This window comes from Schistocerca gregaria, chromosome 9 (genome assembly GCF_023897955.1).
Source record: "Schistocerca gregaria isolate iqSchGreg1 chromosome 9, iqSchGreg1.2, whole genome shotgun sequence".
NCBI classification, from domain to species: domain Eukaryota; kingdom Metazoa; phylum Arthropoda; class Insecta; order Orthoptera; family Acrididae; genus Schistocerca; species Schistocerca gregaria.
This window is the reverse complement of record NC_064928.1, coordinates 69,900,782-69,927,745: the sequence shown is the minus strand read 5'-3', so window position 1 is coordinate 69,927,745 and position 26,964 is coordinate 69,900,782. Positions and strand designations below refer to the sequence as shown.

The 26,964-nt window shown below is 38.9% G+C and overlaps 1 protein-coding gene across 1 annotated transcript in view; it reads right to left on the bottom strand.

Annotated features, from left to right (window-relative positions):
- Positions 1–21,843: 21,843 nt before the first annotated feature.
- Positions 21,844–26,964, bottom strand: part of LOC126291570 (zinc finger protein 583-like) — a 233,366-nt gene continuing 228,245 nt past the window's right edge. Inside the window, exon 6 of the mRNA XM_049985102.1 lies at positions 21,844–22,331. Coding sequence (XP_049841059.1) covers positions 22,319–22,331 — 13 coding nt within the window. The 3' untranslated portion in view covers positions 21,844–22,318. The remainder of the gene's footprint in view (positions 22,332–26,964) is intronic.

Below are 26,964 nucleotides of genomic sequence, written 5' to 3'. Positions count from 1 at the left end.
CCTACATTGTCATAAAAAAATTAAATGACAGTTGTTTGCTATGAACACACCTTCTTTATTGACACCAGTTTGGAGACTACCAATATAGCCGCTACCTAGTGGAACTTCATGAAACTTTAGGCGTTGTTGAGGGCATATTGCACAAAGTCCCACAACATACTCCACATTTTTTCAATTTAAATTGTCCAAACAAAATTAAATGACAGTTGCTTATTCGGAACACACCTTATTAACAAACACCATTTTGGAGGCTACCTACAGTGCCGCCACCTGGCTGAACTTCATGAATCTGAAGGCGTTGAAGCTGGCATATTGCAAAAAGTCCCACTACATAGTCCACATTTTTTAAACCTAAATTGACCGAAAAATATTAACCGACAATTGTTTGCTTGGAAAACACCTCCTTTATAGACACCAGTTTGGTGACTGCCTATAGTGCCGCCACCTGATGCAACGTCATGAATCTGGATTAGTTCAAACGGGCATATTGCACAAAGTCCCACTACATAGTCCGCATTTGTTCAACCTAAATTGTCCAAAAAAAAAAAATAATTAACTGATAGTTGTTTGCTTGGAACACACCTCGCTTACAGACACCAGTTTGGAGCCTACCTATAGTGATGCCACCTAGTGGAACGTCATGAATCTGGAGGAGTTGAAGTGGGCATATTGCAAAAAGTCAAACAACAGAGTCTGCATCTTTTCAAATTAAAATTAAAAAAAAAAACAATAATGGCAGTTGTTTGCTTGGAACACACCTCCTTTACATACACCAGATGGGATACTACCTATAGTGCAACAACGTAGTGGAAGTTCATGAATGTCGAGGTGTTGAAGTGGGTATATTGTATAAAGTCCCACAACATAGCCTGCAATTTTTCAACCCAAATTGTGCAAAATATAATGAAATGACAGTTGTTTGCTTGAAACACACCTTTACAGACACCAGTTTGGAGACTACCTAAGGTGCCTCCAACTAGTAGAACTTCATTAACCTGGAGGAGTTGCTGTGGGCTTATTGCAAAAAGTCCCACAGCATAGTCCGTATTTTTTCAACTTGAATTGTCCAAAAAAAAAATAAAATGACAGTTGTTGCTTGGAACTCAACTCTTTTACATACACCAGATGGGATACTACATATAGTGCAACAACCTAGTGGAAGTTTTTGAATCTGCCGGAATTGAAGCGGGTATATTGCATAAAGACCCGCAACATAGCCTGCAATTTTTAAACATAAATTGGGCAAAATAAAATTAAATGACATTTGTTTGCGTGGATCACAACTCTTTTACAGACACCAGTTTGGAGACTACCTATAGTACCACAACCTACTGGAACTTCATGAATCTGGAGGAGATAAGGGGGGGGGGGGGGGTATATTGTACAAAGTCCAGCAACATAGTCGATATTTCTTCAACCTAAATTGTCCAAAAGAAATTAACTGACAGTTGTTTGCTTAAAACACATCTCGTTTACAGACAGCAGATTATATACCACCTATAGTGCAACCACGTAGTGGGAGTTCGTGAATCTGGAGGAGTGGAAGTGGGCATATTGCACAAAACCAAACAACATAGTCAGCATATTTTCAAATATAATTGTCCAAATAAAGTTAAATGACAGTTGTTTGCACACAACACACCTCCTTTACAGACACCAGTTTGGAGACTACCTGTAGTGCTGCCACCTAGTGGAACTTCATGAATCTGGAGGAGTAGAAGCGGGCATATTCCACAAAGTCCCACAACATCGTACACATTCTTTCAACCTAAATTGACCAAAAAATGTTAATTGACAATTGTTTGCTTGGACCCGAACTCCTTTACAGAGACCAGTTCAGAGGCTATAGTGCCGCCACCTAGTGTAACTTCATGAATCTGGAGGATTTGAAGTGGGCATATTGCACACACTCCCACAACATAGTTCGCATTTTTTCAACATAAATTGTCCTGCAAAAAACAAATTAAATGACAGTTGTTTGCTTGGAACACATCTATTTTGCAGACAACAGTTTGGAGGCTACCTATGGTGCCGCCACCTAGTGGAACGTCATGAATCTGAAGGAGTTGAAGCGGGCATATTGCACAAATCAAAACAACATTGCCAGTATTTTTTCAAATTAAATTGTCCAAAAAAAATTAAATGACAGTTGTTTGCTTGGAACACATCTACTTTACAGACATCAGTTTGGAGGCTACCTATTTTGCCGCCACCTAGGCGAACTTCAAGAATCTAGAGGAGCTGAAGTGGTCATATTGCACAAAGTCCCACAACACAATCCGCATTTTTTCAACGTAAACTGTCCAAACAAAATTAAATGAAAGTAGATTTGTTGGAACACACCTCCTTGACAGACACTAGTTTGGAGACTACCTACAGCACCGCCACCTAGTGGAACGTCATGAATCTGGAGGAGTTGAAGTGGGCATAATGCACAAAGCGAAACAACATTGTCCGCATATTTTTTTAAATTAAATTGTCCAAAAAAAATTAAATGACAGTTGTTTTGCACGGAACACACCTCGTTTACAGACACCAGTTAGGAGACTACCTATACTGCCGCCACCTAGTGGAACTTCATGAATCTGGATGAGTTGGAGCGGGCATATTGCACAAAGTAACACAACCTACTCGTAGTTTTTTCAACCTAAATTGTCCGAACAAAATTAAATCACAGTAGTTTGCTTGGAACACACCTCCTATACATACACCAGGTTGGAGACTACCTATAGTGCCGCCACCTAGTGTAACTTCATGAATCTGCAGGAGTTGAAGCAGGAATAATGCACAAAGTCCCATAACACAATCCGCATTTTTCAACCAAAATTCCCCAAACAAAATTAAATGACAATTGTTTGTTTTGAACACACCTACTTTACAGACACCAATCTGGAGACTACGTAAGGTGCCGCCACCTAGTGGAACTTCATGAATCTGGAGGAGTTGAAGAGCTCATATTGCACAAAGTCCCACAACATAGTCCACATTTTTTCAACTTAAATTGTCCAAACAAAATTAAATGACAGTATTTTTCTTGGAACACACCTCCTTTACAGACACCAGTTTGGAGACTACCTATAGTGCCGCCACCTAGTGAAATTTCATTAATCTGGAGGAGTTGAAGTTTGCATATTGCAGAAAGTCCCACAACATAGTCTCCATTGAGTCAACCTAAATTGTAAAAAAAAAATTATTGACTGTTGTTTGCTAGGAACACACCTTCTTTACAGACATCAGCTTGCAGACTACCTATAGTGCCGCCACCTAGTTGGAACGTCATGAATGTGGTGGAGTTGAAGCAGGCATATTGCACAAAGCCTAACAACATAGACCGCATATTTTCAAATTAAACTGTCAAAAAAAAAAAATGATAGTTGTTTGCTCGGAACACAACTAATTTACAGATACCAGTTTGCAGACTAGCTATAGTGCCGCCACTTAGTGGAGCTTCGTGAATCTGGAGGAGTTGAAGTTATCAAAATCCACAAAAACCCACAACATAGTTCGCATTTAGTCAACCTGAACTGTAAAAAAAAATTATTGACAGTTGTTTGCTAGAAACACACCTTCTTAACAGACACCAGTTTGGAGACTACCTATAGTGCCGCCACCTAGTGGAACTTCATGAATCTGGAGGAGTTGAAGTGGGCATATTGGACAAAGCCAAACAACATAGTCCACATACTTTCAAATTAAATTGTCCAATCAAAATTAAATCACAGTAGTTTGCTTGGAACACACCTCCTTTAGATACACCACATTGGAGACTAACTATAGTGCCGCCACCTAGCGGAACTTCATGAATCTGGAGGAGTTGAAGTTTGCACATTGCACAAATTCTCACAACATAGTCCGCATTTAACAAAACTAAATTGTAAAAAAAATAATTATTGACAGTTGTTTGCTTGGAACACATCTTCTTTACAGGCAAGAATTTGGAGACTACCTATAGTGCCGCCACGTGGTTTAACGTCATGGATCTGGATTAGTTGAAGGGGGCATAATGCACAAAGCCAAACATCATAGTCCGCATATTTTCAAATTAAATTGATCAAAAAGAATTAAATGACAGTTGTTTGCTCGGAACACACCTCCTTTTCATACACCAGGTTGGAGACTACCTATAGTTCCGCCACCTAGTCGAACTTCATGAATCTGGAGGCGTTGAAATTTGCATATTGCACATGTCCCACAACATAGACCGCATTTAGTCAACCTAAATTGTAAAAAAAAAAAAAAAAAATTTTGATAGTTGGTTGCTTGGAACACACCTTCTTTACAGACACCAGTTTGGAGACTACATATAGTGCCGCCACCTAGTGGAACTTCATGAATCTGGAGGAGTTGAAGTGGGCATATTGCACAAAGTAACACAACATAGACCTAGTTTATTGAACCTAAATTGTCCAATCAAAATTAAATCACAGCAGTTTGCTTGGAACACACCTCCTTCACATATACCAGGTTGGAGACTACGTATAGTGCCTCCACCTAGTGCAACTTCATGAATCTAGAGCAGTTGAAGGGGCATATTGCTCGAAGCCAAAGAACATAGTCTGCATTTAGTCAACATAAATTGTAAAAAAAAAATTATTGACAGTTGTTTGCTTGGAACACACCTTCTTTACAGACACCAGTTTGGCGACTACCTATAGAGCCACCACCTTGTGGAACTTCATGAATCTGGAGCAGTTGAAGGGGGCATATTGCACAAAGCCAAACAACGTAGTTCGCAAATTTTTAAATTAAGTTGTCAAAAAAAAAATTAAACGAGAGTTATTTGCCCGGAACACACCTCCTTCACATACACCAGGTTGGGGATTACCTATAGTGCCTCCACCTAGTGCAACTTCATGAATCTGGAGCAGTTGAAGGGGCATATTGCACAAAGCCAAACAACATAATCCGCATATTTTCAAATTAAATTGTCCAATCAAAATTAAATCACAGTAGTTTGCTCGGAACACACCTCCTTTACATACACTACAATAGGGACTACCTATAGTGTGGCCACCTAGTGGAACTCCATGAATCTGGAGGAGTTGAAGTTTGCAAATTGCACAAAGTCACATAATATTGTCCGCATTTACTCATCCTAAATTGTAAAAAAAAAAATTGACAGTTGTTTGCTTGAAACACACCTTCTTTACTGACACCTGTTTGGAAACTACCTATAGTGTCATCAACTAGTGGAACTTCATGAATCTGGAGCAGTTGAAGGGGGCACATTGCACAAAGCCAAACAACATAGTCCGCATATTTTCAAATTAAATTGTCCAATCAAAATTAAATCATAGTAGTTTGTTTGGAACACACTTCCTTTACATACACCATGTTGGAGACTACTTATAGTGCTGCCTCCTAGGGGAACTTCATGAATCTGGAGGAGTTGAAGTTTGCATATTGCACAAAGTCCCACAACATAGTCCGCATTTAGTCAACCTGAATTGTAAAAAAAAAATTATTGACAGTTGTTTTCTTGGAACACACCTTCTTTACTGACACCTGTTTGGAGACTACCTATAGTGCCATCAACTAGTGGAACTTCATGAATCTGGAGCAGCTAAAGGCGACATATTGCACAAAGCCAAACACCATAATCCGCATATTTTCAAATTAAATTGTCCAATCAAAACTAAAACACAGTAGTTTGCTCGGAACACACCTCCTTTACATACACCACGATGGAGACTACCTATAGTGTGGCCACCTAGTGGAACTTCATGAATCTGGAGGAGTAGAAAAGGGCATATTGCACAAAGCCAAACAACATAGTCCGCATATTTTCAAATTAAATTGTACAGTCAAAATTAAATCATAGTAGTTTGCTCGGAACACACCTCCTTTACAGAGACCAGTTTGGCGACTACCTATAGTGCCACTACCTAGTGGAACTTCATGAATCTGGAGCAGTTGAAGGGAGCTTATTGCACAAAGCCAAAAAACATAATCCGCATATTTTCAAACTAAAATGTCCGATCAAAATTAAATCACAGTAGTTTGACCGGAACACACCTCCTTTACATACACCACGATGAAGACTACCTATAGTGTGGCCACCTAGTGGAACTTCATGAATCTGGAGGAGCTGAAGCGGGCATATTGCACAAAGCCAAACAACATAGTCCGCAAATTTTCAAATTAAGTTGTCCAAAAAAAATTAAATTAGAGTTATTTGCCCGGAACACACCTCCTTCACATACACCAGGTTGGAGACTACCTATAGTGCCTCCACCTAGTGGAACCTAATGAATCTGGAGGAGTTGAAGTTTGCAAATTGCACAAAGTCCCACAACATAGTCCGCATTTAGTCAACCTAAATTGTAAAAAAAAAAATTATTGGCAGTTGTTTTCTTGGAACACACCTTTCTTACAGACACCAGTTTGGAGACTACATATAGTGCCATCAACTAGTGGAACTTCATGAATCTGGAGCAGTTGAAGGGGCATATTGCACAAAGCAAAACAACATAGACCAGATATTTTCAAATTAAATTGTCCAATCAAAATTAAATCACAGTAGTATGCTTGGGACACACCTCCTTTACATACACCACGTTGGAGACTACTTATAGTGCCGCCTCCTAGGGGAACTTCATGAATCTGGAGGAGTTGAAGTTTGCATATTGCATAAATTCCCACAACACAGTCCGCATATAGTCAACCTAAATTGTAAAAAAAAAAAAAAAAAAAAAAAAAAAAAAAAATTATTGACAGTTGTTTTGCTTGGAACACACCTTTACAGACAAGAGTTTGGAGACTATCTATAGTGCCGCTACGTAGTTTAATGTCATGAATCTGGATTACTTGCAGCGGGCATATTGCACAAAGCCAAACAACATAGTCCGCAAATTTTCAAATTAAGTTGTCCAAAAAAAATTAAATGACAATTGTTTGCTCGGAACACACCTCCTTTATAGACACCAGTTTCAGACTAAATATAGTGCCGCCACCTAGCGGAACTTCATGAATCTGGAGGAGTTGAAGTGGGCATATTGCACAACGTAACACAACATAGTCCTATTTTTTTTGCCCTAAATTGTCAAATCAAAATTCAATCACAGCAGTTTGCTTGGAACACACCCCCTTCACATACACCAGTTTGGGGACCACCTATAGTGCCGTCACCTAGTGAAACTTCATGAATCTGGAGAAGTTGAAGCGGGCATATTGCACAAAGCCAAACAACATAGTCCGCAAATTTTCAAATTAAGATGTCCAAAAAAAATTAAATAAGAGTTATTTGCCCGGAACACACCTCCTTCACATACACTAGGTTGGAGACTACCTACAGTGCCTCCACCTAGTGGAACCTAATGAATCTGGAGGAGTTGAAGTTTGCAAATTGCACAAAAACCAACAATATAGTCCGCATTTAGTTGTTCTAAATTGTAAATAAAAAAATTATTGACAGTTGTATTTCTTGGAACACACCTTCTTTACAGACACCAGTTTTGAGACTATCTATATTCCGCCACGTAGTGTAACGTCATGAATCTGGATTAGTTGATGGGGGCATATTGCACAAAGCTAAACAACATAGTCCGCATATTTTCAAATTAAATTGTCAAAAAAAAAAAAAAAGGCAGTTGTTTGCTTGGAACACACCTTCTTTACAGACACCAGTTTCAAGACTACCTATATTCCGCCACGTAGTGTAACGTCATGAATCTGGATTAGTTGATGGGGGCATATTACACAAAGCTAAACAACATAGTCCGCATATTTTCAAATTAAATTGTCCAAAAAAAAATTAAATGACAGTCGATTGCTCGGAACACACCTCCTTTAAATACACCAGGTTGGAGTCTACCTATAGTTCCACCACGTAGAGGAACTTCATGCATCTGGAGGAGTTGAAGTGGGCATATTGCACAAAGTAACACAACATTGTCCTACTTTTTTCAACCTAAATTGTCCAAAAAAATAAATCACAGTAGTTTGCTTGGAACACACCTCCTTTACATACACCACGTTGGAGACTACCTATAGTGCCGCCATCTAGTGGAACTTCATGAATCTGGAGGAGTTGAAGTTTTCAAATTGCACAAAAACCAACAACATAGTCCGCATTGCTCGGAACACACCTCCTTTAAATACACCAGGTTGGAGTCTACCTATAGTTCCACCACGTAGAGGAACTTCATGCATCTGGAAAAAATTATTGACAGTTGTTTGCTAGGAACACACCTTCTTTACAGACACCAGTTTGGAGACTACCTATAGTGCCACCACCTAATCGCACTGCATGAATCTGGAGCAGCTGAAATGGGCATATTGAACAAAGCCAAAGAACATAGTCCGCATAATTTCAAATTAAATTGTCCAAAAACATTAAATGACACTTGTTTGCTCGGAACACATCTCCTTTACAGACACCAGTTTTGAGGCTACCTATAGTGCCGCCACCCAGTGGAACTTCATGAATCTGGAGGAGTTGAAGTTTGCATATTGCACAAAGTCCCACAATATAGTCCGCATTTAGTCACAGTAAATTGTAAAAAAAAATTATAGACTGCTCTTTGCATGGAACATACCTTCTTTACAGACACCAGTTTGGAGACTACCTATAGTGCCGCCACCTAGTGGAAGTTCATGATTCTGGAGTAGTTTAAGTTTGCATATTGCACGAAGTCCCACAACACATTCAGCAATTATTCAAACTAAAGTGTAAAAAAAAATTATTGACAGTTGTTTGCTTGTAACACACCTTCTTTACAGACACCAGTTTGGAGACTACCTATAGTGCCGCCACCTAGTGGAACTTCATGAATCTGGAGGAGTTGAAACGGGCATATTGCACAAAGTAACACAACATAGTCCTAGATTTTTCAACCTAAATTGTCCAAACTAAATTAAATCACAGTAATTTGCTTGGAACACACCTCCTTTACATACACCAGGTTGGAGAGTACCTATAGTGTCGCCACCTAGTGGAACTTCAAGAATCTGGAGGAGTTGAAGCGGGCATATTGCACAAAGTAACACAACATAGTCCTAGTTTTTTCAACCTAAATTGTCCAAACAAAATTAAATCACAGTAGTTTGCTTTGAACACACCTCCTTTACATACACCAGGTTGGAGAGTACCTATAGTGCCGCCACCTGGTGGAACTTCATGAATCTGGAGGAGTTGAAGCGGGCATATTGCACAAAGTCCCACAGCACAATCCACATTTTTTCAAATTTAAATTGTCCAAACAAAATTAAATGAGAGTAGTTTGCTTGGAACACACCTCCTTTACAGACACCAGTTTGGAGATTACCTATAGTGCCGCCACCTAGTGTAACGTCATGAATCTGGAGATGTTGAAGCGGACATATTGCACAAAGCCAAACAACATAGACCGCATATTTTCAAATTAAATTGTCCAAAAAAAATTAAATGACAGTCGTTTGCTCGGAACACACCTCCTTTACATACACCAGTTTGGAGACTACCTATAGTTCCACCACCTAGTGGAACTTCATTCATCTGGAGTAGTTGCAGTTTGCATATTGCACAATGTCCCGCAACATAGTCTGCATTTAGTCAACCTAAATTGTAAAAAAAAAATATTGACAGTTGTTTGCTCGGAACACACCTCCTTTACACTCACCAGCTTGCAGACTACCTATAGTTCCGCAACCTCGTGGAACTTCATGAATCTGGAGCAGTTGAAGCGGACATATTGCACAAACTCCTACCAAATAGCAAGAATCTTTTCAACCTAAATTGCCCAAAAAACCAAAATGGCAGTTGTTTGCTTTGAACACTCCTCCTTTACATACACCATTTTGGAGACTACCTATACTGCCACCACCTAGTGGAACGTCATAAATCTGGAGGAGTTGAAGAGTCCATATTGTACAATGTCCCACAAAGTAGCCCACATTTTTACAACCTAATTGTCCAAAAAAAACTAAGTGACAGTTGTTTGCTTGGAACAGACCAGCTGTAAAGACACCAGTTTGGAGAATACCTATACTGCCGCCACCTAGTGGAATGTCTTGAATCCGGAGGAGTAGACGCGGGTATATTGCACAAAGTCCCACGCTATAGCCTGCATCTTTTGAACCTAAATTGTCCACAAAAAAAAACTAAATGGCAGTTATTTCCTTGGAACACTCCTCCTTTACAGACACCAGTTTGGAGACTACCTATACTGCCACCACCTACTGGAACTTCATGAGTCTGGAGGATATGAAGAGGGCATATTGCACAATGTTTCAGAACATAGCCCACATTTTTCAATCTAAATTGTCCAAAAAAGCTAAATGGCAGGTTTTTGCTTGGAACACACCTCCTTTACAGACACCAGGTTGGAGACTACCGATACTGCCGCCACCTAGTGGAACTTCATAAATCTGAAGGAGTAGAAGTGGGCATATTGCGCAATGTCCCACAACGTAGCCCACATTTTTCAACCTAAATTGTCCAAAAATATCTAAATGGCAGTTGTTTGCTTGGAACACACCTCGATTACAGACACCAGTTTGGAGACTACCTATAGTGCCGCCACCTAGTGGCACATCATGATACTGGAAGATTTGAAGGGGCAAAATGCACAAAGTCCCACGAAATATCCCGCATCTTGTCAACCTAAATTGTCCAAAACAAAAACTTAATGACAGTTTTTTGTTGGCAACACACCTCCCTTACAGACACCACTTTGGAGACTACCAATACTGCCGCTACCAACTGGAACTTCTTGAATCTGGGGGAGTTGAAGAGGGCATATTGCACAATGTCTCACAACATAGCCCACATCTTTTCAACCCAAATTGCCCAAAAAAACTAAATGGCAGTTATTTGCTTGGATACACCTTCTTTACAGGCACAAGTTTGGAGATTACCTACATTGCCCCCACCTACTGGTACGTCATGAATTTGAGGGAGTTGAAAAGGGCATATTTGACAATGTCCTACAACATAGCACACATTTTTCAACCTAATTGGTCCAAAAAAATAACTAAATAACTGTTGTTTGCTTGGAACACACCTGCTTTAAAGACAACAGTTTGGAGACTACCTATGGTGCCGCCACCTAGTGGCACATCATAAGTCTGGAGGAGTTGAAGTGGGCATATTGCCCAAAATTGCACGAAATAGCACGCATTTTTTCAAACCATTTTGTCCAAAAAAATACTAAATGGCAGATATTTGCTTGGATACACCCCCTTTCCAGACACCAGTTTGGAGATTACCTACACTGCCCCCACCTACTGGAACTTCATGAATCTGAGGGAGTTGAAAAGGGCATATTTGACAGAGTCCTACAACATAGCACACATTTTTTCAACCTAAATTGTCGAAAAAAATAACTAAATAACAGTTGATTGCTTGGAACACACCAGCTTTAAAGACACCATGTTGGAAACCACCTATAGTGCCGCCACAAAGTGGAACGTTGTAAGTCTGGAGGAGTTGAAGCGGGCATATTGCACAAAATTGCACGAAATAGCACACATCTTTTCAAACCAAATTGTCCAAAAAAACTAAGTGGCAGTTATTTGCTTGGATACACCCCCTTTCCAGACACCAGTTTGGAGATTACCTACACTGCTCCCACATACTGGAACTTCATGAATCTGAGGGAGTTGAAAAGGGCATAGTTCAGAAAGTCCTACAACATAGCACACATCTTTTCAACCTAAATTGTCCAAAAAATAACTAAATGACAGTTGTTTGCTTGGAACACACCAGCTTTAAAGACACCATTTTGGAAACCACCTATAGTGGAACGTCATGAATCTGGTGGAGCTGAAGCGGGAATATTACACAAAGTCAGACAAAATAGCCCGCATCTTTTCAACCTAAATTGACAAAAAAAACAACTAAATCACAGTTGTTTGTTTGCAACACACCTTCTCTACAGACACCAGTTTGGAGACTACCTATGCTGCCGCCACCTAATGGAACTTCATGAATCTGGAGGAGTTGAAGAGGGCATATTGCACAATGTCCCACAACAAAACCACATTTTTTTAACCTGAATTGTACAAAAAAAATTATATGGCAGTTGTGTCCTTGGGACACTCCTCCTTTACAGACACCAGCTTGGAGACTAACTATACTGCCGCCACCTAGTGGAACGTCATGAATCTGGAGGAGTTGAAGCGGGCATATTGCACAAAGCCAATCAACATAGTCCACATATTTTCAAATTAATCTGTCCAAAAAAAAATTAACTGGCATTTGTTTGCTCAGAACACACCTTCTTCACATACACCAGGTTGGAGACTACCTATAGTGCCGCCACCTAGTAGAACCTCAAGAATTTGGAGGAGTTGAAGTTTGCATATTGCACAAAGTCCCACAACATAGTCCGCATTTAGTCAACCTAAATTGTAAAAAAAAAAAAAATTATTGGCAGTTGTTTTCTTGGAACACACCTTTCTTACAGACACCAGTTTGGAGACTACATGTAGTGCCATCAACTAGTGGAACTTCATGAATCTGGAGCAGTTGAAGGGGCATATTGCACAAAGCAAAACAACATAGACCAGATATTTTCAAATTAAATTGTCCAATCAAAATTAAATCACAGTAGTATGCTTGGAACACACCTCCTTTACATACACCACGTTGGAGACTACTTATAGTGCCGCCTCCTAGGGGAACTTCATGAATCTGGAGGAGTTGAAGTTTGCATATTGCATAAATTCCCACAACACAGTCCGCATATAGTCAACCTAAATTGTAAAAAAAAAAAAAAAAAAAAAAAAAAAAAATTATTGACAGTTGTTTTGCTTGGAACACACCTTTACAGATAAGAGTTTGGAGACTATCTATAGTGCCGCTACGTAGTTTAATGTCATGAATCTGGATTACTTGCAGCGGGCATATTGCACAAAGCCAAACAACACAGTCCGCAAATTTTCAAATTAAGTTGTCCAAAAAAAATTAAATAACAATTGTTTGCTCGGAACACACCTCCTTTATAGACACCAGTTTCAGACTAAATATAGTGCCGCCACCTAGCGGAACTTCATGAATCTGGAGGAGTTGAAGTGGGCATATTGCACAACGTAACACAACATAGTCCCAGTTTTGTTGCCCTAAATTGTCAAATCAAAATTCAATCACAGCAGTTTGCTTGGAACACACCCCCTTCACATACACCAGTTTGGGGACCACCTATAGTGCCGTCACCTAGTGAAACTTCATGAAACTGGAGAAGTTGAAGCGGGAATATTGCACAAAGCCAAACAACATAGTCCGCAAATTTTCAAATTAAGATGTCCAAAAAAATTAAATAAGAGTTATTTGCCCGGAACACACCTCCTTCACATACACCAGGTTGGAGACTACCTATAGTGCCTCCACCTAGTGGAACCTAATGAATCTGGAGGAGTTGAAGTTTGCAAATTGCACAAAAACCAACAACATAGTCCGCATTTAGTTGTTCTAAATTGTAAATAATCTGGAGGAGTTGAAGAGGGCATATTGCACAATGTCCCCCAAAACTGCCCACATTTTTTCAAACTAAATTGTCAAAAAAAACTAAATGACAGTTGTTTGCTTGGAACACATCACCTTTAAAGACACCAGTTTGGAGTCTACCTATAGTGCCGCCACCTAGTGGAACTGTCATGAATCAGGATGAGTTGTAGCCTGCATATTGCACAAAGTTCCACGAAACAGATCTAATTTTTTCAATCTAAATTGTCCAAAAAAAAAAAAAAAACTAAATGGCTGTTGTTTGCATGCAACACACCTCCTTTACAGACACCAGTTTGGAGATCACCAATACTGCTGCCACCTACTGGAACGTCATGAGTTGGAGGAGCTGAAGCGGGCAAATTGCACAAAGTCCCACAACATAGCCCTCATTTTTCAACCTACATTAAAAAAAAAAAAAAAAAATTATGACAGTTGCTTCCTAGGAACAAACTTCCTTTACAGACACTAGTTTGGAGACTAACTATAGTGCCGTAACCTAGTGGAACTTCATGACTCAGGAGGAGTTGAACCGGCATTTTGCACAAAGTTCCACTACATAGCCCACATTTTCTCAACCTAAATGGTCCAAAAAAGAGTTAAATGACTGTTGTGTTCTTGGAACACACCTCCTTTACAGACACCACTTTCGAGACTACCTGTAGTGCCGCCACCTAGTGGAACTTCATGAATTTCAAAGAGTTGAAGTGGGCTTATTGCACAAAGTCCCACAACATAGTCCGCATTTTTTCAACCTAAATTGTCCAAAAATAAAAATAAATGACAGTTGTTTGCTTGGAACACACGTCCTTTACATACACCAGTTTGGAGACTACCTATAGTGCCGCCAAACAGTGGAACTTCATGAATCTCAAGGAGTTGAAGTGGGCATATTGCACAAATTACCACAACAGAGTCCCCATTTTTTCAACCTTAATTGCCCAAAAATAAATCTAAATGACAGTTGTCGGCTTGGAACACAGCTCCTTTACAGACACCAGTTTGGAGACTATCTATAGTGGCGACACCTAGTGGAACTTCATGAATCTGGAGGAGTTGAAGCAGGCATATTGCACAAAGCCCCTCCACATAGCCTGCATTTCTTCAAGATAAATTGATCATAAAACTTTAAATGACAGTTTTTAACTTGGAACACACATCACTTACAGACACCAGTTTGGACTCTACCTATAGTGCCGCCACCTAGTGGAACTTCATGAATCTGGTGGAGTTAAAGTGGGCATATTGTACAAAGTCCCACAACATATCCCGAATTTTCACAAACTACATTGTCCAAAAAAAACTGCATGACAGTTGTTTCCTTGGAACACACCTCACTTACAGACACGAGTTTGGACACTACCTATAGTGCCGCAAGCTAGTGGAACTTCATGAATCTGGAAGAGTTGAAGTGGGCATGTGGCACAAAGTCCCATAACATAGCCCGCATTTTTTACTCCTAAATGGACCAATAGAAAAGTTAAATGAGATTTCTTTGCTTGGAACACACCTCCTTTACAGACACCTGTGTGGAGACTACCTATAGTGCCGCCACCTAGTGGAACTTTATGAATCTGGAGCTGTTGAAGCGTGCATATTGCACAAAGTCCCACAACATAGCCCGCAATTTTTCCACCTAAATTGACCAATAGAAAAGTTAAATGGGATTTCTTTGCTTGGAACACACCTCCTTTACAGACACCTGTGTGGAGACTACCTATAGTGCCGCCACCTAGTGGAACTTCATGAATCTGAAGGAGCTGAAGCGTGCATATTGCACAAAGTCCCCAACATATCCAGCATTTTTTCCAGCTAAATAGTCCAAAAAGAAAACTAAATAACAGTTGTTTGTTTGGAACACACCTCCTTCACAGGTACCAGTTTAGAGACTACTAAAACTGCCACCGCCTAGTGGAACTACATGAATCTGGAGCAGTTGGAGCGTTCATTTTTGCAATTTAAGTAGTCCAAAAAAATTAAATGATAGTTTCCTTGCATGGTATCACACTTCCTTTTCAGACACCTGTTTGGTGACTACCTATAGTGCCGCAACCTAGTGGAACTTCATGAATCTGTAGGATTTGAAGTGGGCATATTGCACAAAGCCCAACGATATAGCCCACATTTTTTCAACCTAAATTCTCAAAAAAAATTTAATGTCAATTGTTTTCTTGGAACACACCTCCTTTACAGACATGAGTTTGGAGACTACCTATAGTGCCGCCACCTAGTGGAACTTCAGAATCTGGAGGCGTTGAAGCGGGCATATTGCACAATGTTGCACAACATAGTCCGCATTCGTTCAAACAAAATATTCCAAAAAAAATAACTAAATGACAGTTGTTTGCTTGGAACATACCTCCTTTACGGACACCAGTTTGGAGACTACCTATAGTGCTGCCACCTAGTGGAACTTCATGACTCTGGAGGAGTTGAAGCAGGCATATTGCACAAAGTCCTACAACATAGCCCTCATTTCTTCAACCTAAATTGTCAAAAAAATTAATGACAGTTGTTTGCTTGGAACACACCTCTTTTACAGACACTAGTTCGGAGACTACCTATAGTGCCGCAAGCTAGTGGAACTTCATGAATCTGGAGGAGTTGAAATGGGCATGTGGCACAAAGTCTTACAACATAGTTCGCATTTTTTTCAATTAAATAGTCCAAAAAAGCTAAATGACAGTTGTCTGCTTATAACACACCTCCTTTACAAACACCTGTTTGGAGACTACCTATAGTGCCACCACCTAGTGGAACTTCATGAATCTGGAGGAGGTGAAGTGGGCATATGGCACAAAGTCCCTCAACATAGTCTGCATTTTTTCAACCTAAATAGCCAAAACAAAACTGTGCTCCATTGCTTATTGAACGCCTCTCATATAATTGAACTTGCAGATACTACTGTGCTAAACATGTGTAATAAAATTAACAGTTTGGTACTAATTGAAAATATACACTCTCTTCAACTATATCCATTTGCCTCATGAATTGTGTTGTAATCTGTGATTAGCTTACATATAAAAGCTCATTTCATTTTCGGTGCATAACTTTTCTCTCTAGTAAATGTCTAGAACAAGAGCTATTACTTATGTGTTTTTTGGATCAATGTCGCAGCACTCACCTCCTGATGTGATGGTAATACTGGTATGTGGGATTAGTTGAGATAGGCGTGTTTCTCAGCACTGAACTAAAGTAATTGTGCCAAACCCTGGTGTGACCTTTCTGTGTGTAATATTGCGATGTGTTTGAAAAAATGGCAGTCATTGCCCTGAGTATTTAGAATATATCTCCTATACTAGAAAAGTGGCACATGATACATAAACTGAAATCCCTGCTTGGTACTGTATGTGCCTTTCATTCACTTTGCTGACTCTTAACCAGTCACCTGTCAACCGAACCTGGACATCAGTCTATGCTACTGGCCTTGTCACCTTTTCGCACATATCTGAAATTTCACCAACCTCATCATCACTTAACAGTAGAAATATCAGTATGTTCAACTGATCGTAGTCACTATACTTAACTTGCTTCAGCATACTGATTTGGCCTGAGAATATTGATTTTGCATCTGTATTATTTTTGGAAACATAGGTTATGACACGTTGATCTGTAGCATAATGAGTGATCTAGTTTAGGTGAATTTCTGAGAGTTTGGTTGTGAGTTGTCAAAGCTAAAAAATGTGATGGTATGAGAATAAGAGAAATTCTTTTTACTGTGTGCATTTTATGAATTTTGAATTTCAAAAAGTTGTTTCCGTTTGCCATTTTAATGTCACAGCTCAGATCAGACGTGTCATATTGTTTGTTTCGATAATTCCGTGTTGTATGTGTTCCGCACACATTCGTGACAGGTGGACTACCAACTAACTGACATACTAAATGAAAACAATGATAGCTTGCAGTTATAGGTGGAAGAAGAAATAGTTATGTTTCCCTCAAATTACTAAAATCGATACACAGCTCAGTTTTTTGTCAATCGTAATAAAATCTGTGGAAGACAAGTTATCTACAGTGAGTTGCATAATCACCTACAGATATAAGGAGACTGAATTTATTAATGATAAAGAGTGAGCCAGGAAGCTGAACTAAAAAGAAAGCATTTTACTTGGCCCTGTCAAAAGCTCACTGGCAAGAAACATTAATTTTCCCAGACACTGGCACAATGAATTATTTGATGGGAGAATTAGGCAGTAAGAGGGAATATGCAGCAGTCTTAATTAATGTCTTGGAGGCATTGTCAATTATGACAGAACTTCGGAAATGGCTAGCTAATTTTGTAAATCTATGGGTGGTGTGTCTGACCAAATTATTAAATTTCTTAAACATCTTGACAGTTCATGCAACATTGATACATTACCACATTGCAAATAAAAATGAATTGACACACTTAAAATTATACCACAAAAAAGAGTAAACAGTATCTCAGCTTAAGCCACACTGGGACAGAATGCTGTGACTGCTATACACAGGCTGACTGGATATCAAAACATAGATCCTGAGGGAAGTGCACATTCTTGGAAGCATGAATAACCTCCAATAAAATTCAAGTAAATGGCTGGGAACTGGGTGTACAAAAATAAATGTACTAATATTAATAGCAACTGTTGAGTGAATAACTTACAAGGGGGTACCAAAAAAACTGGAATAACATTGCCGTGGGTGGAGCATGTGTATTGCACCTTTCTGCCGTTAGGTGTGTGTAGCGTGACTCACTGCTAGTTCACTGCCACCTGTGTTGTTGACCTGGCTTGTTCTGTTCATCTGCAGTGATTGTTTTTGCTAGCACTGTTTCGTTCTTGTTTCATTTTTTATGATGGCAAGTTTAAGTGAACAACGTGCAGCTGTGGTATGCCCACACACCTTACTCACATGACCTGACTCTGTGTGAAACTTTCTAATTTCTAAGCAAGGAAAGAGATGTGAAAGACACCTATTTGATATCATTAAAGACGTAAAGGGGGGGAAAAAATGAGGGAGGAGACTACAAAAAATGTTTCGAACAGTGGAAGCACCAGTGGGACAAATGTGTTAGTTGTAGGGGAGATTATTTTGAAGGGGATAAGGTTGTTTTGTAAACAATTTGAAAATATATAACTTTAAGAAAATATTTTGGTTACCCCCTTGTATAAGGATAATGCGTAGAACCTATTGTGGGCCATTTATAAACATATTAAAATTGTTACAATTATTATAATTTTTTTTTAATTAAAATTTTTTTTAAAAAAGCTTTTAGAAGGGGGAACAGCTCTAGTAATGGCACCAAGGAAGAGGAGGTAGAGGAAAGGGCAGGCGAGCTGGGCTGTTCATTTAGGTAATCAGAGTTGACCAAAACAGTTTGTGACTTACCTCAGTTTGAGAATTTAGCATTTGGTTTCAAGATTTTTCTTAATGCACGAAACATCTACAGCTCTTCCAAAATATTAAGAAAGTTTCTCTTGTGTTCCATATGCCGAATTTTGAGACCAGATGTATATGAGATACTGAGTGACCAATTTAGGATAAATAAAAAAAACTCAAGCCAGAACTAGAACCCAAAGCAAAACATAATTTGAGAGGAACTTTCAGTTTGGCCTATAAACGTAGACTGGGAATTTTCACAGATGATGTTGTAATCACTTGATGACTTGAGTGGTTCCTATTTTATCCTCCCACAGTATTTAAACCTCAGCCCAACATTCTTATTAATGAAAAACGCTGGGACAATATCTTTTGTAGCCATCTGTGTACCTGCTCTATCTGTAAACCTTCCATAGAAAGGAATCCTGTGATAGGAATGTTTCTCCGGCTCTTCTCCTGAATGGGGAGCAATATGGAAGGAAATATCTTTTTGACCCTGGGTCAGAGCAGTCATATGGCCCCTTTCCTTTTTCGTTTTTAAAATGCCCCGATTACTATTCCAGACAAAAACTGCATGGTACCCATTAGAATGTGCTACAAACTGGATGACAAAAGCATTTTAAAAAAGAAACAGAGCCATACAATTGCTCCGATCCAGGGTCAACAATATATTTCTTCTACATTACTCCATGGACAGGAGAGTGGACCAAGGCATGTTTTTCATCATAGGATTCCGTTCTCTGGGAGGGTTTCAGACAGAGTTGCTATACAGTGGGCCACATAAGATACCATCCCAGCATATATCATTAATAACAATAATGGGCTGAGGTTTAAATACAGGGGGAGGATGAAGTGGGAGACCCACAAGTCGTCAGGTGTTTGCAGCATCACCTATAACGATTGCCATTCTACGTATGTATGCCAACTGGAAGGTCCTTTGAAATTAGGTTTATGGATCGTATTCGTATTTCTGGGTTGGATTCCAGTTTTGTATTGAGTTCACATTTATCCTAAACGGGTCACTAAGTTTCTCGTATTACATCTGGTATCACAATTTCTAATATCTCGGAAGAGCTGGAGGTCTTTTGTGCATTAAGAAAAATTTTCAAACCGTACACTAAATTCTCAAACTGCGTCAAGGCATAAAGTTCTATTGGCCAACTTTGATTACTTAAATGAATAACCTGATTCATCCACCTTCTCCACCTTACCTCCTCTTCCTTGGTCACATTTCTAGGACTATTCCACCTTTTAAATGTGCATTTTTTTAAAAGAAATTGTAACAACTTTTACAAGTTTTCAGTTCTAAATGTTAGTGTTTTAAACGGACCTCAATAGGTTGTGGCTTTTATCCTTATATGTTATTCACTGGACAACTGCTACTTCAAGTTTATTTTTCTCCTCTCAGTTCCCAACCATTTCCTTAAAGTTTATTGGACATTATTCACACTTTCACAACTGCACTACTTTCCTTGGGGCCTATGTTTTGACATCCAGTCAGTCTGTGTATGACGTACGGCAATCGAAGCATTCTGTTCCGGGCTGCCTTCAGCTGAGGTACTGTTTACCCCATACTTTTTTCACCACCACCCCTTCCCTTGTCCTCTTTTTGGTGTGTTTTATAGTCTTTCCTCTCATCCCAATTGTTCATAGCTTCCAGTTTCATGTTGTGCTTTTTAATCCATGACTATTACTTTTTGCAAAACGTCCCTAATTTCAAAGAAAGGGTTGGGGATTGGACTGTAAAAGTAACCTGATTCATTTAATGAAAGTATTCAGTGTTGCAGACACTTTTTGTAACTATCATATGATCTTTGCATAAAATTGTATACAAGTCTTCATCTTTCTTTTTAGTCAGATTTGCATCTGATGATTATTTTAAATAATGAAACCAGTTGTATCTGCAGTAAAAGATTTACAACAGCTGCAGCAGTTTTTATTCAACATGTTACCTACTGCAATTTGGACTGTGTTCTAATCTAATCCTGCCTCTTAGGCATTTTCATCCAACATCAAAGATGAATACTTGCATCTGTCTCCACAGGTGTCCCTAGAGTGTGTGGGACAAATGACTGGTTTCGACAATTCACGTGGATGGGTGACAGCGTTGCTGGACATGGCTTACAGCACACCTTGCCTTGTCACCACCACTCGCTTTCTCTAGCAACAAAAACAGAACCCTTGACAACATTCGGGCTGTAGTTGTATGCGAGAAGTAATATACAACTACTATTTGTAATGTCTGAAAAATTAAAAACATTTGTTTAATATCTAGTATGCTACAGCATAATAAAGATGTTTTTTTATATGTCACAATATGGTCCTGTGTAAAGACCTACACTGCCGTGCAACATCTGTCCTTTCCTTTTACATTTTACATCCATTAAAACTGAATAGCTAAAGTTATGTCTTTGAGCGCTGTACACAATGAAAACTTACTGCCTTTAAAAAGGTCATCTTTCTGAAGTGACCCGAGCAGTCTCAATAGTGTGCAATGTTCCCCACTCTTATAACAGTTACGTGTATATTGAAGTGCGATCGGTCATTGGCTGGCTTCCTGTGGTCACTTGGCAATGAAACAAGACTACTCAGCTGTTAGTATTAAAGACTTGTCTCCTAAACTGTACACGATTATTGTTCTTTCACACATAAATTTTCACAGAACTCATCACTGTTGTTTGGCCATACAGTGGTTATTTACTGTGTACTCACCCCTCCCCCCCTCCCCAACCCCCCTCCATCCCCCTGATAGCATCACTGGATCTGTTCTCAAGACTCAGGACACTGCCTTCACGATAACTATATTGCGCTCTGTAGACAACATATGGTGATGATACCGAGATCAGAATATCTGCAGCTTAAATTACACTACTTCATTGTCACAATCAGCTGATTTTAATCTGTTGTTACTTGAGAATGTGGCATTAATCAGGAAATCAAGTCACTGGATATTTTCACTTGTGACCGGTACTATCAAAGAAAAAGGTAAAGTGAAGGGAAAATTGTCAGGTGTGATCAGGTTTAGTAAATGAAGCATGAAAATAAATCTGTCTGTGCAGAGTTTATTATAATGTGTAACAGCTTACAGGTGGCAGACAACAATACACGCACAGAATAAACAGCAAAACCAAACCTCCTAATGAGTGGAAGGTAATACATATCAAAGAAAAACAGTGTTGCTTCTTTAAGATAACATTAACATTGTACCATTAACACCCTCCCTCAATGTTCATTATGAGTGATACAGAAACAAATTACAATCTTGAAGTAAGTCCTAACAAGGCTCTTTCAAATTTTATTTTACATAGTGGCTTTCTTAGAACATCAGTTTGTTGGACATTTGTGCTAATATACATTAAGGGGAGGTTTCCTATCTTTGACCCAAAAAAAGCATGTTCTTTGAGAATGTTTTTCTGAGGATGTGTTATAGACATTAGTGTCAAATTTGGTCAAAGTGTTTACTGATATTTCCTCTACAAACCGGAGCAAAGGCAGAAGTGCCGTCAGAACGAAACAAAATTTCGATGTAGACCTCCACGCACGGTATGTCACAGGTCAGCCGGCTTGTCTGAAATCAAAATTGAGTTGACGTTAGCGAAGTATATAAGATTCTTTAGGAGTTGTACCTCGCTTAAGTTATTTGGACCATAGGAAACAAAATGGCAGCCATTTTAAGAAAAATAGGGTTTTTTCATAAATTTTTCGACTTCATCAGCCAAGTAAAAATATTTACAGTTGATGGATTGGAATAAAAGAGGTACAACTCCTATACGATTTATTTATCTTTGTTGGAAACAGAGAATCGTACCAATCAGTTCAGTAGATTTGAAGTTACCATACCGTGTGATAAAAAAATGTCATTTTGTGAAAAACACGTTTGAAGTTTTAACTATATATAAATGCAGTATAATGCAACGTATGTTCAATCTGCTGTTCCAGGTCCATAAACTAGTCCTTCCTCTTCCTCATAGAGGGTGTTCTGCTCGATCTGGGCCATCCTGCGCTGCTCCAGAGCTGCTCATAGACAAACAGTTTTCGGCTGCTCGAATCCTGTGGTCGTCCGAATGCTAAGCAAAGTGCATTGAATAGAGTCCCAGGGTGACTTCCATCATTGTCATGGTCTTCAGAATTGCTGAATATGCTTCGTTGAAGCTGTTCACTGCCAGGAAAGTCACAATCTCCACAGTCTTCGCCCCAAGTTGCAAATGCTTGGGCTAACTTCCAAAAACCCATGTTCAAACTTTTATTTGAATTTTGTGTGTTTCCTCCCAAGCACTGGTACAATAACTGGTCCTCCGAAAGAAAAAAACTGGTGCGTGAAAAAGGTTGATTTCAGGTAGGTGTATTTTTTTGTTCAACTGTGAATAATAAACATTTCCATTCCGTATTTGGAAAAATCATTTCAGGAGTGGATTCTAAACATAATTATGGGTCTAAAAATGCAATTTTTAAAAAATTGATTTTTTGAACCAAAAGATAATAAACCTCCCCTTAACATAACTTTCTTAGTAAAAACTTTCTCTCCCACAAATAAAATTTTCACATCTATATGCTTTAGTTTGTAATGGAACTGTGTGTTCTTGCAAAGGCTTATTACTGGCATATTGTCTTCATAAACTACAAAGCTCTTTGACTGCCAAAAGAGTGATACGAGTTACTGAACCAACAGGTTTCACTGGTTGCCATGCTTAAGGTTACATATGGAGATTCTGTTGATGAAAGAAGCACTGTGAGTTGCTTCTTAGATGATCATGATACACCACAACCCAAAACTTTGAAAAGTTAGCCACTTGTGGACTTTGTCTATTGTCGCAAGCCCAATCAGAGTCTGTAGGATCAGTACACTTTTCACACCTAGCGTATAACAGACACAGTTTTAAGGTTCCCTAATTGTAACCCAAGACACATTTTAAAGCACACCATAAATCCAGACTTCCACATGATTGGCACTTGCTTAGAATACTGTGGAAAGCTGTGCAAATATTGGGTCTGGAACATAACACAGGGTATGTCAGTGACCCTAATAATTTTCTGCGTCTCCTCTCAACCTCTTCACTTTCAAGTTTTTTTCTTTTTAACAAACTGTGATCAAAATTTTCCTCCATGGACGTTGAAAACAGAATTACATTTACACATATCAAAAACTTTAAACACTTTTTCAAGATGGGTACTTTGGAAAATATTAATAGTACCCTGTGTTAAATTTTGAACAATATTCATTTCCAAATAGTTCCTAATCATATCAAAATCTTTCATTTTAAAGTTATCACTCAATAATGGCTTTAAATTGTCAGTTTCACTGTGGGAAGTTGAAGCTACCAGCACTTCATCATTGTAAACAAGTATGTAAGCTTTATGCATATTTTCTGGCTTAACGTACAACCAATACTCAAAATCACTTCTTACAAATCCTATGCCAATTATGACTGTGTGAAATTTAATATTACAGTTTTAAGCCATACAGAGCCTTTCTAAGTTTGCAAACTTTACCATTCATTTTACTGCAACATCCAGTAAGTAAATTAACATTAAATTCTTTAGCTATCTCCCCACAGAGAAATGCACTACTACCGCCCAGTTGATTGATGGGAAAGTTATTCTCATAATAAAAAACCACATAAAGTGTCACTAAAGGTAGTTTTGCTACTGGAATGTTGTTGTTATTGTGGTCTTCAGTCCTGAGACTGGTTTGATGCAGCTCTCCATGCTACCCTATCCTGTGCAAGTTTCTTCATCTCCCAGTACCAACTGCAACCTACATCCTTCTGAATCTGGAATGTATATCTCTGAATAAGACAAGTTTTGTTGGAAACCTTTTCTACGAGACTAGATTTATAAGAAACAACTTTACCTTTTCCATCTAAAAGCTCACTTTGTGCCAATAACATCACAGTCATTTGGCTTACATACATGATCACAGGTGTCGTTTTCTTCCAGGGCTTGCAGCTCTATTGCTAAGACATCTTTCCAATTTTTAGCTTCACTTGTAGACAATGCTTCAGTGTAGGTACTGGGGTCATCATCATCCACTGCTGTCAACAGCCCCAATGCATAATCCTCCAAGTAATTTGACTGTTGAGTTTTACTCCTGGGTCTAAGATTGTATGTCCTCTTGTCATCAAAGACTACATCTTCCTCCGCATTCTCACACGAAATGTCTGTTTTCACTGTCTTCTTTGATTTCTTGGTCGTCTCTAGGCTGACTTTCATTTTCTTCTACAACATCAGTCCTCATTTCTTATTTCTGTTTCTCCAAATTTGAAACTTTATCTATGTTCTCTCCATCACAATGAATAGGATCTGATTCTTTTACATGAACATCAGTTTTCTTCTCCCTTTAAGGTACTGCTGGTGGCAAGAAAAATACATGTCAATGCACCTCAGTTCTCTTTGTGGAAGGTATAAATATTCTGTACCCCTTCACATCATCATCATAACCCCTAAATAAACCGAACTTGTTTTTGGGGTCTTGTTGCAGTCTCCTTTCTTTGGATGCAAGGAAAAACACACAAGTTCCAAATATTTTTAAATCTGCTAAGGTTAAATCTCTGCCAGAAAATGCTTCAAAAGGAGTTTTACCTTCTACCTTCTAAACCGCCATGTTAACTGCTTGAGCCCATAAATATTTGGGCATTCCTGAAATCATAGAAATGAACAGCTTCAACCAAGGTGTGCACTTCCCTTTCAGCTCCTACATTTTGATGTGGTGTGTTCACCATTTCTTAGATTAGTTATGCCACTTTCACTCCAAAATGTATCCAAGTCAGTATTCATAAACTACAGTCCAGTCCAATAAAAGAGAATTGTATGCCTCAGCCTGACAGTCTAATAATACTGCAGTGATGGGGCAATATAAAGTGTACTCTAAGATATTAAGGAAGGCGATCCAGAAATCTAGAAGTATGTGTCTAAAAATGGAAATATGTTAAAAGCAAGATGGGGAAAAACCTGTCTGCCAAAGAAGTGATTAGCTTAAGAACTGGGAGCCTTTCTGTGGATGCTCCTGAAATGGTGGCTAATATATTAAACAATCATTTCCTAACAGTCACCAACCAAATGGGATGCCAGGGTTCTGTAAAGAAAGCTACAGAATACTTGCATAACACCTTAACTAACAAAATAGATGAGATTCATCTTCGAAAAACTACAGCGATAGAATTAGAAAAAATAATAAAGTCTGTAAAATGTAAAAATTCTGCTGGAGTTGACAACATTCCCAGAAAATTACTGAAATACTGTTGTAAAGAAATAAGTACAGTCCTCTGCCATATTAGTAATGCGTCATTGGAAGAAGGTGTTTTTCCCGACAAGCTAAAATATGGGCTTATACGACCAATTTATAAAAAGGGAGAAAAGACTGATGCTACAAACTATCGACCAATTTCATTACTCTCAGTTTTCTCCAAGGTACTAGAGAAGTTGATGCATAGCAGAATGGTTGAGCATCTTAGTAAATATAACATCCTAAGCAGTAGCCAGTTTGGCTTTCGGAAAGGGGTATCAACTGTGGATGCAATACATGCCTTTGTTGACAATGTTATGGAAGCCATAAATAATAATATGATGACAGTTAGAATATTTTGTGACCTGTCAAATGCTTTTGGCAGTGAAAGTCACCATATTCTCTTGAGTAAAACCAAGACCCTAGGAATGGGTGGAACAGTAGGCACTTGGCTTGAATCCTGTCTGTGTGGTAGAAAGCACAAAGTAATTATGGAAGGACTGCATGGTGGCCTGGGATCTGCAGATGGGGCTCCATTAGTGCAGGAGTACCTCAAGACTCAGTATTGGGCCCACCGCTCTTTCTAATATTTATAAATGACTTAGCACTATGTATAGAATATTGGAAAATACTCATGTTTGATGATGAAACCACTTTATCAGTTAATAATCTCTCAGGGAATGTGTCAAATGAGGCTGCAAATAAAGCTTTTGCAGATCTGACAAACTGGTTTGAAACCAATGTCCTTACAGTCAACCTAAAAAAGACAAATTACGTTCATTTCTCTTGTAACACAAATGTTACTAATGAAATGAACCTAAAGTAGGGTGAGCACGACTTTTTGAAGATTGAGTCCTCCAAGTTCTTGGGTCTGCATATAGATAGCAAAATGAAGTGGCACCACCATATTCAAGATCTTTGCAAAAGGCTAAGCTCAGCAACGTTTGCCTTAAGAATAATTGCAGACACTAGGGAAATG